The 14,927-nt window shown below is 41.2% G+C and overlaps 1 protein-coding gene across 2 annotated transcripts in view; it reads left to right on the top strand.

Annotated features, from left to right (window-relative positions):
• The window catches only part of FEZ2 (fasciculation and elongation protein zeta 2), a gene marked incomplete at its 5' end in the record, with an annotated part of 42,789 nt that extends 28,402 nt beyond the window's left edge, over nt 1-14,387 (top strand). The window contains 4 exons of one of the 2 annotated variants that reach the window (XM_082851415.1): nt 4,290-4,370; nt 6,964-7,039; nt 9,828-9,893; nt 13,432-14,387. In XM_082851415.1, the coding sequence (XP_082707541.1) occupies nt 4,290-4,370; nt 6,964-7,039; nt 9,828-9,893; nt 13,432-13,448 (240 nt within the window). In that variant the 3' untranslated portion in view covers nt 13,449-14,387. The remainder of the gene's footprint in view (nt 1-4,289; nt 4,371-6,963; nt 7,040-9,827; nt 9,894-13,431) is intronic. The other variant, XM_082851414.1, reaches the window with a different exon arrangement.
• Between the last annotated feature and the right edge of the window lie 540 nt (nt 14,388-14,927).

The following is a 14,927-nucleotide window of genomic DNA, read 5'->3' as shown; positions in this document are numbered from 1 at the left end:
GGGCTGGGGATCTGATGACAGACCATCCAATGCACATGCAGTGATTCTCAACCAGGCCAGTTCTGTCCCCCAGGAGACATTAGGGAATGTCCGGAAATGTTTGTCACTGTCACTCCTTGGCAGGGGGTGGGGGGGTGTCACTGGCATCCAGCTGAGTAGAGGCCAGAGATGCCATTCAACATCCTACAGTTCACAGGACTGCTCCCACATCAAAGGATTACATATCTGTAATTCAATGTCAGTAGTGTCAAGGTTGAGAAACCTGGGGATAGGGTAATTATTGCTGTATTCAAAACAGCTACCACGTTTGTAGTGCTTTCTGTGCCTGGTACTGTCCTGGGGTAGCGGTGTGTGTACATTACTATCACCCCTAGTTTGGTTGAGGGGTCTGAATTGAATCCTGAGGACACGCAGAGGAAGGAGGGGACAGGCATACTGAGCAGGGGGGGTGGTGTGGGCAACCACCGGGAGGTGACAGGGCACCTGGGGAACCGCAGGTTGTTCATTATGGCTAGAGGTTGAGGGAGGAAGTAAGTCAAGAAGAAGAGGGTGTGGGGTAACAAAGTAGAAGCCAGAAGATGGAGGGCTTTGTACTGTATGCCTCGCTGTGGCATTTGGGCCTTATTTAAAGGCTGTAGGAAACCAAGGAGAGGTTTTGAGTGGCTTGTTACATATTCAGATTTGTCTCTTGGAAGGGTAACTTCAGAGTTTCAAGGAGAAAGTAATCGGAAGGAGACAACTAGAGATAAGGAATTGATTTGGAGGCTGTTGCTGTCATCAGGAAAGAATTGAGCCAAGGAAGTGACAGCAATGGGAAAATAGTTGTATTTCAGAGACATTAAGGCAGTTGAATCTATCAGCTGGGGCTCTGGAGAAGGGAGGGGCCAGGGTTGGGTCATTGATTTCTGCCTTGGGGTGGCATAGATAGAACATGTGTACCCTTCCGCAGAGTGAGATATGCAGATCTCTTCAGCAGTAACTGCATCTAGCACAGTATCTTCGGGGGATGTCTGTCCTTCCCATCAGCTCTGGATGATGTAGCTCCTCATGGTACAAAGAGCAAGCCTCCCATTCCAGCCATCCAGCACATGAAGATGGAGAGAGAACAGGGCCGCTGTAATAAAACCTTCTTATTGGAAGGAGGGGAGAATGGAAATACTCAGTAGCTACTGTTTCACATTCTGCTGCAGCAGAATAACAGGACCCCTGCTCACTGGCCGCAGGGTGAACTCCTTGGTTGGCCAGTTTGGCTGCTTTTGGTTTTGTTCTGAGAGGATCTCTTGTCCATTGTCCTTTGTAGCTCATCTGGGAGTGTGTATAATTCATGTTTCAGCTCAGATGTCACCTCCTAGGAGAACTTTTCTCTGACCTCCCAGTATAAAGTAGGCATCCAGTTTTTAATTGTTGCAGCTATCGGCAGGAGGTGCATTATCTGCAGTTATCTAGTTCCTTTACTTGTTTTATTTTTTCTGCTCCTCTTAGGCTGGAATGTCAGGTCATGAGGATGGGAGGGGCCTTGGCAGATGTGTTCACTTTGAATCCTTAATACCTGGAATAATATGTGGCTCAGTATATTTTTTGAAAGAATGAATAAATGAAGGAGAGAGGTATAGAATGCTGAAGGAGAAACAGGCTTTAAATTAAAAAAAAATTGCTGGGGGAGAGGAAGATGAATTCAGTCTTGGATATGATGCGTTTTTGGAATGTTTAAGTACAAGTGTCCAACAGACCACTAAACGTACAAGTCCGAAGCTCAGGAGGGAAATTAAAATAAAGGTATAGCCAGTGTTTCTTGAGCCCTTCCTTTGTGCCAGGCTCTGTTCCAAGCACTTGATTGCTCTTAGTAAAGTGGAGCTGTAGATCTACAGAGGCAGAAGTCGAAGTGGGAAAAGTCAGAGTGTGCATGAGAAAAAAAATAGGGACACAATCCCTGGGAAACACCCGTATATAAGAGGTGAGCAAAGAAAGAAGCACTTCTCCGAAGAAGCAGCCCAGAGGCAGGGGGGACTCTGGGAGAGTGTGGTGTCTAGGAACCCAGGCAGGCAGGGAGAAGAGCTTACTGGATGTCTGCGAGGGATCTGAAAGGTGTCCGCAGACCTTGGCATCAAAGAAATGACGCTGGGCAGAGCTGTTTCTGGAAACCCTGGCGAAAGAGAGGTTGAGTGTTTCAGAATTTAAAGTTGGCAACGTGGGAAAGAGCTAGCAGAGAGGAAGAGTTTGAACATGGAGTAAAGGGAGAAAATTGTTAGTGATTTCTGGGGAGGTGGGAGTTGATGGCAGCTGGAGCATTGGGGGTGGAACGTTCTCAGTGGTACCTCATAGTTGGTTTCTTTGTGCTTCGCCTGAATGTTCTGATTTTTCTTGTTCTGTCATTTTCCCAGTTGAACCTTGTTGGCTGCTGTGTTGCTTGCCTGGTCAGGATACAGTGGGGCCTGACTGGCCACAGCTACTGACTCAGCTGTCATCAGCCGCAAGGGCAAAGGTTCTACTGGGAGTTCCTTTACTTCTTTCGTTTTGTATGTTCCTAAGTTACTGTGGCTTCACGTGATTGCATTTTCATTTATTTCCACTAAGCCTGGTTGCATGAAAGCCATCTTTCACAAATACTCAGGCTATTGGCAGTTGAAATGGCTCAGTAATGTCCACAACTGGACATTTAATAAAGAAATTTAAATTACAGCTTAAGAATTTAAAAATTTGCATAAACTACTCCCACCCCTACCCGCAAGAGACGGGAATTAGGTTGCCAATTGGGAAAGGTAAAGATGGTGTTTTTAGAATACACTGTTCAAATATGAAGTATACCTTAGTTTTCTGATACATGGATTCTAAAATGCTTCATCTTGCTTGAGATTTTCTGAATTTGTATCTGGCTTTAACATGCCTGTAGATAATGGAGTGAAGTAATACTGAAAATTCAGTATTTTTCTCTTTGTTGCTTTTGAAAGGAGCTACGTTTGATAGACATAATTTTTTTAAAAAAAGAGCTGACTTGTTTATTTGAAAGGAGTTTCCCGTAAGTTTTATTGCAGATGCTGGAGGCTAAGAGGTCCTTTCTTTTGATAATCTCTTTAAAAAATGTGAACAAGTTATATGATAGCATGTGAAAAATCTACAGACATGGTTACCTGTAGGTTTTCTTTTAAAACTAGCCTACTTCATCAAAAGAAGAGTTACGCTGCTAGCAAAGTACAGCATGTTTAGAGGAGCTGTCTTGACCTGGACCACACTTTGAGAATCACTGGGCTACACTATGCCTTTCTTGAGAGCAGAAACCATTGCCTTAGTTTCCTTTTTTCTGTTCATTAGGGCCTGGTAAAATACTCTTTATATTGACTCCTCAAATGTGTTTACTGATTCAACACACCCCTATAAAATTACAGGGGGAGGAAGCATCCTGTGAATCAGGACTGAACTTCCTTTTCAGAATGCCTTTCCCCTTAATTAGTCATGCTGTAAGAGGATCCATCGAAGTCCTTTGACTCAGCAGCCCCAGAGGTGCCACTGGACTCTTTTTGACTGTCTGATGACATTGTAGGCTGGTTACAAATCAAGATGAGTAGTGTAGGAAAACAATATTCCCTTTTCAGTACAACGAATTCTAGTAAGTCTTGGAGGTTGCTGGGAGAAAAAAGCTAGAATTGTTTCCTAGAAACAGAATGGAAAAGTCTGCAGAAGTCTTAGGGGGCCTCGCTGGCACATGGGATCCACTCTGCTCTCCAGGAAGCATATGTGCTCTTCCAGTTCGAATTTTCTGCCCCAAGGCGATGGCAGGTGTCCTGAAGAGTGAGTGGGAAGCAATAATCAGCTCTCCGAGTAACAGCATTTTCATTTGCCAAATGTTATGTTAATGTTCTCCGAACTTATGGTAGAAATATGCAAACTTAGACTGAAAATATGCATACTGTCAGTATTAAGTTTTCAGACTTTTGAAAAAATGTAGGTAAACAATATCAAAAGGTATCTTTAAAGTTATGTGGTAAATTTTGCATAAAACAAATATGTGTACAACTTATAGTGTTTATATTGGAGCACATTTATCAGCTACGTCAGGAAAAACTTCATATATAGTTGCATGAAAGTAGTTGCTTTTGCATTTGACTTGCAAAGAAATGGAAGCAAAAGCATTTTAAAACAGCATGATTTTGTCTGCTTTATCTGAATGAGTTAGTGGCATTTTCTAACTGCTTGCCTCTTGGGTACATACGTCATCATGGTACATTCTTACTAATAGTCTTTGAACTTCTTTCTCTGTCCTTTTCTTCTGGGCCGTATATCGCTGCCTTTAGCGCTTCAGCATGGAAGGGATCTCAAATGTCATTCAGAATGGCCTCCGCCACACCTTTGGAAATTCAGGTGGAGAGAAACAGGTGCTCGGTTATTCTTATTTTCCTCATTCTCTGTTTTTTCATTCTCTGTGTAAGTGAAGGTCCTGAAAGCTGGCAGTCTGACTAATCTACTAAGACTATTGCTTAAAGAAATGAAAGTTCATTATATTTATAGCCTTGATAATGCATAGAATTTCCCTTTAGGAAAAAGCATTTTTCAAATTAGACAGTAGATTCAGTGTATTCTTTTTTTTTTTTTTTTTTGCGGAACGCGGGCCTCTCACTGTTGTGGCCTCTCCCGTTGCGGAGCACAGGCTCCGGACGTGCAGGCTCAGCGGCCATGGCTCACGGGCCCAGCCACTCCACGGCATGTGGGATCTTCCCAGACCAGGGCACAAACGTGTGTCCCCTGCATCGACAGGCGGACTCTCAACCACTGCACCACCAGGGAAGCCCCAGTATATTCTTAATACACGTTTTAGAACTCTATTTTTCACTTTTACCTTTAAACAAATAGCTGTTAATATATTGACTTAATGAATTGCATGTGTAGAATATATAGCTGTGAAAATAACTAAACTAGAATATGCTACTGTAATTCTAAAAGTTTAAGAAACAAGATCTCATTTGGGGGGAAAGAAAGCCAGATGTTGGTATCTTTTAGACTACAGTTCTAGGTCAAAATGTTTATAGAGTATACCTTACCTACTTTTAAATGAAATTCATGTGCTTTTAAGGTGTATCATGTGGTCAGTCAACTCAGTTGTCTGCTGAATGAGGCATGAAACATTATTTATACCAAATTATACATGGATATAAATATACAGTCAGATGTATAGCAGTTTGCTTTTTATTAGCATTTTTTGATATAATAACTTAAGGAATGTCAAGAGCATGGGAAACACATCTACATTGAATGTGCTTAGAATTTTCACAATTGAAACCTTCACTTTAAAAAGAAAACTGTTCAATTTAGTTCTTAAGTGAAGAGTGAGAAAGTGTGCAGAGTGTAGCTAGTAGGCAGTTTATGAGAATAAGCCCTTTGAGTCTAGGTTTTTACTGCAGGTAGCTCTGTATTACTCAAGAAGGGAAATGATCGACATTAATCCTTCACACTGACATTTGCAGCTCATAAGTGGGCTCCATTAAGGGATGGTTGAATTTTTTTATTCTGCCTCTCACCTCTCTCAAACCCACAAGATGACAGAATAACTTCCAAACTGACCCAACATGTGGGAGTGGGGCAGGAAGGCCTGAAAGTGTGGCTAGACAGCATGCATGCCAAGGTGCGGCTTCCTGGTGCTTCTACAAGTTGCCCGACATGCATGCTATTAGCGAGGCCCCAGGAGGGCGTGTTTTGGCTTCTTGTGTATTCTTTACAAAGAAACATGTTTGGTTATACAACTGGGCATCATCTTGGAGAGGCCTACACCATAAAGATGGTGGAAACTAAGTTTCTTAAAGATTGAAACAATTCATTGTAATCAGTTATTTTTAAGCAATTCTATTTTGTTTTTTGATTATGAGTGGGATAAAATTGCTCAAAGAGGATTAGGAATAGAGCTGAGATTCAGGACTGGGGCTAAATAATAGGTGGGTCTGGAGAGATTCCAAGTAAAAAACTAGTAGGGCTTCCCTGGTGGCGCAGTGGTTGAGAGTCCGCCTGCTGATGCAGAGGACACGGGTTGGTGCCCCGGTCCGGGAAGATCCCACATGCCGCAGAGCGGCTGGGCCCGTGAGCCATGGCCACTGAGCCTGCGCGTCAGGAGCCTGTGCTCCGCAACGGGAGAGGCCACAACAGTGAGAGGCCCGTGTACCGCAAAAAAACAAAAAACTAGTAGATCTCTAGATAAGCACATGCAAAGTACGTTGAGCTATACATTTTTTGGTGGCGTGGTCAGAATAGGAGAATCTGGACAATAATTTTTAGATTATGCTTTCAAGGGACGTAGTTATAGGACATAACTGATACTTGTGAGCCTTTACAGTAGTGAACTAGGCAGTTTGTCTCAATATCAGACATGAATTTTCATTATTCATTAGGCCATTATCTCCCTTCACTTTTTTCTTTTCCTTTAATACCTTTAAGCATTTATAACTACTTACACAATAATTTAAAATAATAGTAATACATCTTTAAAATTATTTGGGTAAGTGTTTCTTTTTTAGCTTCTGGAGAAAGCTGGTATTCATTTTTAAAGTTGTCAAGTTATCCATGTGACTGTTTTGTTCAACCAGAAAAAAATGGTCTAAAACAGAATCATTTGACTGTTGGGAACTATTTTGTTATGCAGAATGGTTATGTTTTTAGTTTAAATTACCATTTCAAAAATGTGTTGAAGTATTCAAGGAGAATGTTAGATAAGACTTCATTTTAAAAGTGAACAAATTGGACGCATCACCCTCAGACTTACTCCTGTGAAATTTTCAATAATTAAAAGGCGGAAAAGTTGATATTTATGTAAACAGGTGGGCAAAAAAAATGAGTTCCAGCTGAGATAGTAAGATAGCTGTGTTCATCACTAAAGTGGCTCATGTTTCTCATGTTATAAAACGAACCTTCTAGTAACTATATCAAATTTTTGCAGAGAAGGTAATTCAGATTTAAGTGACACTTTTTTTTTTAACTTGGCAGTACTTGACAACAGTCATTCCTTATGAGAAAAAAAATGGACCACCATCTATTGAAGATCTTCAGATATTAACAAAAAGTAAGCAAAGACAAAATTAAACTGTTACCTTGTTTACTTTTGCTGATTCTAAACACTGATTTTAGTTGGCTGGTTTTGTTTCTGTTATTGTTTTATTTTGTCAATTTAGGATAGTAAATGATGGATGTCATCATTTATTCTTTTGAGAATGAAACCATAAATGGTTGTGACAAACACAGCACTCAATCTAGAGTTGATTTGTATTTTTCCTGTTTTTCTTATCTTTTGAAACATTTACAAGCTGAACTTTTGGAGGAAAAATGTAACAATTTCCCATCACCTCTTGTATATTTAAGAATATATCCATTTATCAATTAATAAGGTGCTTCATGGATCTTATATTAGTATGACTGTCAGAAACTCAGTAGGAAAGATTTAGAAATGCAGCCTAAAACACTCTCCTTTCTTAGGATTGTGGAAACCAAGGTAGGTAGTTACAGGTAGAAAATAAATTGATAGTAATGTTTTAAGAATATTTATTCACTCAGCAAATATTTAATGAAGGCCCGCTCTGTGCCAGGCCATGTTCTGAGCACTTGGCATACTTCAGTTCACAAAGCAGACAAAAATACTCCACCTTCAGTGGGCTTGCATTTTAAAATAATTTGTTAGACTTAAGAGACATTCAATATAATGTATATTTATGATGGCCATAAATGAGCCCTGAATTCTGGTTCTATCCGTTACTTATAGGGATATCCTTGGAAGTCATTTACACTCTCTCAGTCACAGTGAAAAATGAGGATTAAAATATTTGCTCTCTTTACCTCATAGTAAATAAATTAATGTATGTGTGATTTGGGATAAGTCAATCACTTGGCCTTGTTTTTCTTGAAGGGATTGAATTTGCTGATCTGTTAGGTTCCTTCTATTTATAAATATTTGTGATAACTGTGAATTAAAGAGGGAGCCGAACGAGAGAGCATCACATGAGTGGATATTAATGATGATATTGATTTTGGAAATTGAGGTGATCGAGGCATGGGTGGCGGGAGCACGAGGAAAGAAATGTCTTATTTGCAAGCAGCCTGCCTGCTAACCTTTGAACAGTAGTTTTCAGAACATTTCATACTTATGTGATGCCAGCCTGTATAAAATAAAGAATTAAGAGATTAACTGGGTGGCTAGCCCTCTACTTTTCAGGAAGAATGAGTGTCCAAGATCACACAGGAGAATGGTTCATTACAGGGCTGTGTCTCGTAATTTCCAGTCCACCACACTTTTTAATAATGCTGGATTTTAATAGTGCTGGTTTTTGGTACGTGATTTTATGTAGAACTGAAAACAAATCTAAAATATGATTGGAAGCAGAAATACTGAACATTAAGTATTTCTCTAAGAAGAGAGCACAGATATTGCCTAGAAGCCAGGAATTACTGAGGGATCTCAGCTTCTCAGATCAAGGACAAACACATACTTAGCCAAACCAAAGTTGTCATAATTCCCACATCAGAATGTCCTAGGCCGATCCTTAGATGATGTCTTTATAGACTGACACAACTTGGAATTTGGGGTGAGTGAATGTATGTAGGGTATGTGAATGAGTGTCCAAGTTAATATACTACATGAAGACAGTAGACGGAAGGATGACCTTTACTCTGAAAGTTTAAGAAAAGTGGTTATCTCCTGAAAATTTTGGGGAGAATCTGAGCCTCTGCCGTCCCCACGTATAGAAGTTACTGCAGGGGAAGCCCCGTAGAGACAGGCAGTGTTTAGATATGTATCCTTCTTCATAAAAGCTATTGGAGGTGCAATAATAGTAGTGATAAGAATTAGAATAATATTAGTTGTGCTAATAATGATGGTAATGCTTATGTAGCGTATATTATGTGCCAGGTACTACTTTAAGTCCTTTACACCTGAATTAGTGACTTAATACTCACAACAACCCTTTGAGACAAGTCTAATGATTATTCCCATTTTACAGATGAGGAACTGGGTGGTTAAGTAACTTGCTCACAGTCCCACTGCTAGGAAGTGGCAGAGCCGGGGTTTAAGCCCGGGAAGACTGACTTGACGGTTACAGTAGGTTGTCTTGTCATACGTCGGGGGGAGAATAGTGAGGCCTTCCCCCAGGATGCCCTGGAGAGTTCGAGTTGGCAGTCACTATGAAAGGGCAGCATAGGTGGCTTAGATGTTTTTTAACCACTGTAATAGTAGCTGTGTTTTCTGTTTTGTCTTTGCTTAGAGATCAAATTGTCAGATCTTTGCTTAGAGATCAAATTGTCCAAGATTCTCTTTAGGATGAGGCGAAATCACCCAGGTGCCTTTGGATCAAGAAGTAAGCAGCCCGGCTGGGTGCTTGCTTCATGGGAAGTCTGTTCTTCATTTTGTTTTTTTCTTTAAAAGTTTCCAAGAAGGCTGACTGATGTGCTCCTTGGAGAGTACAGCTAACTCTTCATTTCCCTAAGAGTTCCTCCAGCTCATGAGACCTGCAGCACCAAGGTTCTCCTCTCCAGAGCCCATAGAAGTGCACATTATGGTAACTCACTTGCCAGTATTTATGGTGACAAAACTGGGGCTCTGTGTAATAACCCAGCTCCTGTTTCCTGCCTCCACTGTTTAGAAATTTTAAATCAGGGTAATAGCTCTCAGGTAGCTGCAGTATTCTTACCTGAAAAACGACTTATTCAACTATAACAAATTCTTGAACATTTGCAGTTGTATTCTCTCATCCAGAAAATAGTCAATTTGCATGAATTGTTGTATCATGTAATTAAGACTAAGGCTACCATGACTGAGGTTATCTGAATTTGAAAGTGTGTTTTCTTTCTCCTTTATTTTGCAGTTCTTCGTGCCATGAAAGAGGATAGTGAAAAAGTTCCGAGTTTGTTAACTGATTATATACTGAAAGGTGAGTTTTAGAATAGTGTATGGGCAGTGGTTGGGAAGTTTTGATTGGTCAGTAAATGCATTGTCTTGCTAATAGATTAAAAAGTAACTTCCAAATGCGCAACTTTTATTTTGCAGGGTGAGAATAGATAATGTGACGACTTATTTATGCTTCCAATATTATTAAGTGCGGTTATTTAAAATTTAATTTTTATTTGAAGTCCTGGGCTGGAAATAATTTCCACAGCTAAATTATAAACATCAAGGAAGGCAACGGAAGGACTTCCCTGGAGGTCCAGTGGTTAAGACTCTGAGCTTCCCCCGCAGGGGGCACAGGTTCGATCATCCCTGGTCGGGGAACTAAGATCCCACATGGCTGCGAGGAGCAGCCAAAAAAAAAAAGGCGGCGTTGGAGGAAATGTTGTGGAGATATTGCCATAATGATGTGCATCTAAGGTGTTGAGGCTGAGGATTTGAGAAAGGTGGCCTCTGTCCTCTTGGGGACGCTAGAAGAAGGACGGATGAAGGAGGGAACAGTTAGATCAGTTCACAGTCCCAAAGGGAACATGAATGGGGATGGGGTAAGGGGCAGGGAGCGGAGGGAGAAAGAGAAAAAGAATGGACTTTCATAAAGCCAGGGCAGTGAAGAGTGAGCCATACATCTTAGGAGCCAGATCGGCATCTCACAGGATGGGAACAGTGATGAGGCAAAGGAAGATCGTTTGGGACTTTAACGAGATCACCTGCTTTGCTGAGGAAGGAAGAAAATTTGGATGATAGAAGGACTGAAGAACTTATTTAATTATAGGCAAAAATACTACTTTTCAGTGAAATTATTTCTTAAAAAGTAGCAGTTTTTTAGGTAACATATTTTCAGAGCATCGTAAAATGCATCCTGTAGTGTTTGATCCAATTTTGAGAGCAGTCTGCCTCTGGTCACACTTCTCTTCTTTGGGTTCTCTCTCTTCTCCATCAAGAGTAGCTAGCTGAACCGAAGGTTGGGATTTGTGAGACGTCAGATAACTCAGATGGGACTTTTCTTCAATCATAGCTTCATAAAGGGGGAACCCTTGGTATAGTCATGAGCACAAAGTGAATATTACATGAGTATCACCTGTAAGACCTGACACTAAGCCAGCCATTAGTAGGTTAACAGGAGGGTAGAAAAGACTAAGTTGACATGATCGTTTTTTAAATAAGCTTTTTTTTTTCTTTCTGATGGAGAAGGGTTTTCACCTCCTATTACATTCTGAATTAAAAACAAAACAAAAGGGCTTCCCTGGTGGCGCAGTGGTTGAGAGTCCGCCTGCCGATGCAGGGGACACAGGTTCGTGTCCCGGTCTGGGAGGATCCCACATGCTGCGGAGCGGCTGGGCCCGTGAGCCATGGCCGCTGAGCCTGCGCGTCCGGAGCCTGTGCTCCACAGTGGGAGAGGCCACAACAGTGAGAGGCCCGCGTACCGCAAAACAAAACAAAAAAGTCTGACATCTTTGTTTGCTTTTGTGTTGTGCTAGCATTGGTATGAAAGCTGGATTGTTCTGAGGTTTGTTCTTCATAGATGTGAATCAGGAATGAGATGCACGTAAAGAACATGTCTTAATTTTCAATTATAGTGTGTCTCTAGGGCACTGCCATGCGGGCCAGAGACAGAATGAGCTTCTGAAGCATTCTCTAGCTATTTTATCATCAGACTGCATGGGAGAATTTTATGACCCAGAGAGCAGTGTTCCGGGGGGGATGTGGGCGTGTGATTTGTTTTTTTTTTTTAACATCTTTATTGGAGTATAATTGCTTTACAATGGTGTGTTAGTTTCTGCTGTATAACAAAGTGAATCAGCTATACGTATACATATATCCACATATCTCCTCCCTCTTGCGTCTCCCACCCTCCCTATCCCACCCCTCTGGGTGGTCACAAAGCTCCGAGCTGATCTCCCTGTGCTATGTAGCTGTTTCCCACTAGCTATCTATTTTACGTTTGGCAGTGTATATATGTCCATGCCACTCTCTCACTTCATCCCAGCTTACCCTTCCCCCTCCCTGTGTCCTCAAGTCCATTCTCTACGTCTGCGTCTTTATTCCTGTCCTGCAACTAGGTTCTTCAGAACCTTTTTATTTTTTTTAGATTCCACATATATGTGTTAGCATACGGTATTTGTTTTTCTCTTTCCGACTTCACTCTGTATGACAGACTCTAGGTCCAACCACCTCACTACAAATAACTCAATTTCATTTCTTTTTATGGCTAATATTCCATTGTATATATGTGCCACATCTTCTTTATCCATTCATCTGTCGATGGACACTTAGGTTGCGTCCATGTCCTGGCTATTGTAAATAGAGCTGCAATGAACATATTGGTACATGACTCTTTTTGAATTATGGTTTTCTCAGGGTATATGCCCAGGAGTGGAATTGCTGGGTCATATGGTGGGGGTGTGACTTTCCCTTTCTTCCCTGAAAACCTGGGACTGTAACCGCGACTCTGCACCACCTGCCCTAGGGAGGCGGCATGCCTCCAGCTCTGCTCCCCTTGCTCGGGCCACTGGCTCTGGTCTGTGAGCCCAGGTCTAGCTAGACAGTACCTGCCACTGACGAGCTGCTTGTGTGCATGTGTTGCGGTTTTTGTCTTGGCTTTGTATTGTGAGGACTGGGTGGAAAAGAAGCTGGGGTTCAGACTAAAGGGTGACTCTATTCTGAGAAAATGAGGAGGGGAGTGTAACACTCAGAGGAGTTCACGTGCATGGGAAGGTGAGGATGGAGGGCTATTTAAAATGCTCTTTTCCACCCATTCTGGAAATCCATAGCCAGTTAGTGATTTCTCTTCCTTGGGGACCAGTAGAACATTTTGCCCAGGAAGAGGGTATTGCTCAAGGGAGAACTCTCCTCCCCCTTTCCTGGTGGGACTTTCTCCTTGTTTTTAATGCCAGTGACTATGGCTTAGCTGCCTACATATACCACCTTAATTTCAGTGCAAAGGTAAGAAGTGAAAGAAGGTAGAAAAGTGGCCTCATTTGGCCTGGAAAAGATGGGATGGATGCCATATGGGCTACTTAAGCTTCTTTCTTACCGTTGTGTAATTACGCCACCGCAGCCTGCTCCCACCCCGGCCCTCAAGAGCTGTGCCAAAGGCTAGTAGTGTAGCTCTGGCTGCCACTGTGCTGACCCTAGATGGGAAGAAAATTGTGTGCAGACACTTGGATCCTTCTTTGACTTCACTAGGGAGCCGTTTGCTGTGTTATAAGCCTCGTACAGGGCTAACGTTATGGGTTTATATCTCTACGTGGTACCCTAAGAGACATGGCCTTTTGGTATCTCATTTCTGGGCAATTCTAATCAATGTGTCTTGAGAAAACGTTTCATTGTTGGGTGTAGCCTTTTATACCTTAGAAAAAAATTGCTACTATAGATCCTTGCATTAATGTTTAGTTCTAATGGTGTTTTTTATATACATATAAAATGTATATACATAAAAATGTGTATAAATATATATACATCTTGTGTAAACATACAAAATATTCATTTCTATTTAAAATTTTGTTTTGTTTTTCTTCATCTAGTTCTGTGTCCTACATAGGGCAGCATAACTTCAGGAACAGCTTTATCGTCTGTGGACAGCAAACTAAATTGCTTATAGCATTATTCTGAAAGCTGGCTACCGTTACCTTCCTGCTATTGGAAACTCAGGACACCTGAACTTGGGTTTGTGATTCAGTATTACTATAGTGATCATGCCTTCTCTGATGCTTTATATTATGAACCGAGGGAACTACGGCACTATTTTGAATTCTAGAGATGTGTTGTTAAATACTAACAATTATGAACTCTTTTCCAGCTTTATAGAGTAAGGGGGAGTGATGTGAATTGTGCACGTACAGTTATATTTTTCATGCCTGTTCGAGTTTTTAAGGCTTTCTGGATCTAAACTGCACTCACTCAAGAACTAGATCAAAGCACTGAGAGATTTATACTCGTTATTTTTCAGTGCTGGCAAGAACCAACACTGATTTTTTTGTAAGAGAATTGTCAGTGTAAATATTACCTACCAGTATTGTCCAGAGAGACTAAGACTTAAAAATTGGGGTGTTCTTGGAAGAAGGGAAACCAGAATATGCGTTGTCTTGGCTTAATACTTAGTCAATATCGAAACAGCTGGAGACGACTGATTTTAGAGGTTGCTGCGTTTCACCGTTGTTCATATTTTAACCATTAAGATGCCATTTACTTTCAGAATCTTGTATTAACTTTAGAGGTTTCATTGCTTCATTTCACTTGTCTGTGAAGAAGTGTCCTTTAAAAGGAGTTTGTATCCTTTAAGGTGCTTAGGAAACTGTATGCTACAGCATTGCCCATTTCCTGTTACTGTTATATTTTATTCATGCCTATGTGTTTTCCTAAAGTAGTAATTCTAGAAACAGCTACTCATGGATCCATCACTAGTCATGAAAAACGTTTGCCAGTTCCAATCAAGTCAATGTCATTTAATAAATGTTGGGGAAAAAAAAGGTAATATATACTTGAGAGCTTTATTTTTGAGTTTTTGGTTTTTTTCTTCCCTTAATAGTGCTGGATTCCTCCCGTCACTGTTCACACATTGTCCATCATTACAGTGTGTGAGCTGGTGAAATCTTGATTAGCCTCATGATGCTAAGGAGGGGAGAGAGGGACTTTTTTCAGATCGTGCTAAGCTGCTGTGGAATGATGGAAGTCCTGTTCTTTTTCTGAGTCCGTGAGACATTCCTAACAGCCATGGCAGCTTCTTCCCATTGACAACATGAGTGTAAGTAGAGTCTCTATAGGACCTGCTGTCGGGGGGCTTTTAAAATTCCACTTAAACATCTGTGAGCATACAGAGCTACCCGGCTCAGTAAACGGGACACCAGGACTGCAACGGCAGTAGCTCAGTTTGGAGTTGATGCCAGCGTGGCACTTAAGCCGTTCTCTAGGAGTATGTGGAACTTGAGATGGTTCCTTGTTTTATTAATGTCTTATTTGATAGCGAATATGTGGAACTAATTAATTTGTCCCTTGCCCTTGAATTGATGAAGATGCATAC

This window comes from Leucopleurus acutus (genome assembly GCF_964270905.1).
Source record: "Leucopleurus acutus genome assembly, chromosome: 12".
NCBI classification, from domain to species: Eukaryota; Metazoa; Chordata; class Mammalia; order Artiodactyla; family Delphinidae; genus Leucopleurus; species Leucopleurus acutus.
Note: the sequence above shows the minus strand (reverse complement) of the source record. Positions and strands in the feature narration are given on the sequence as shown.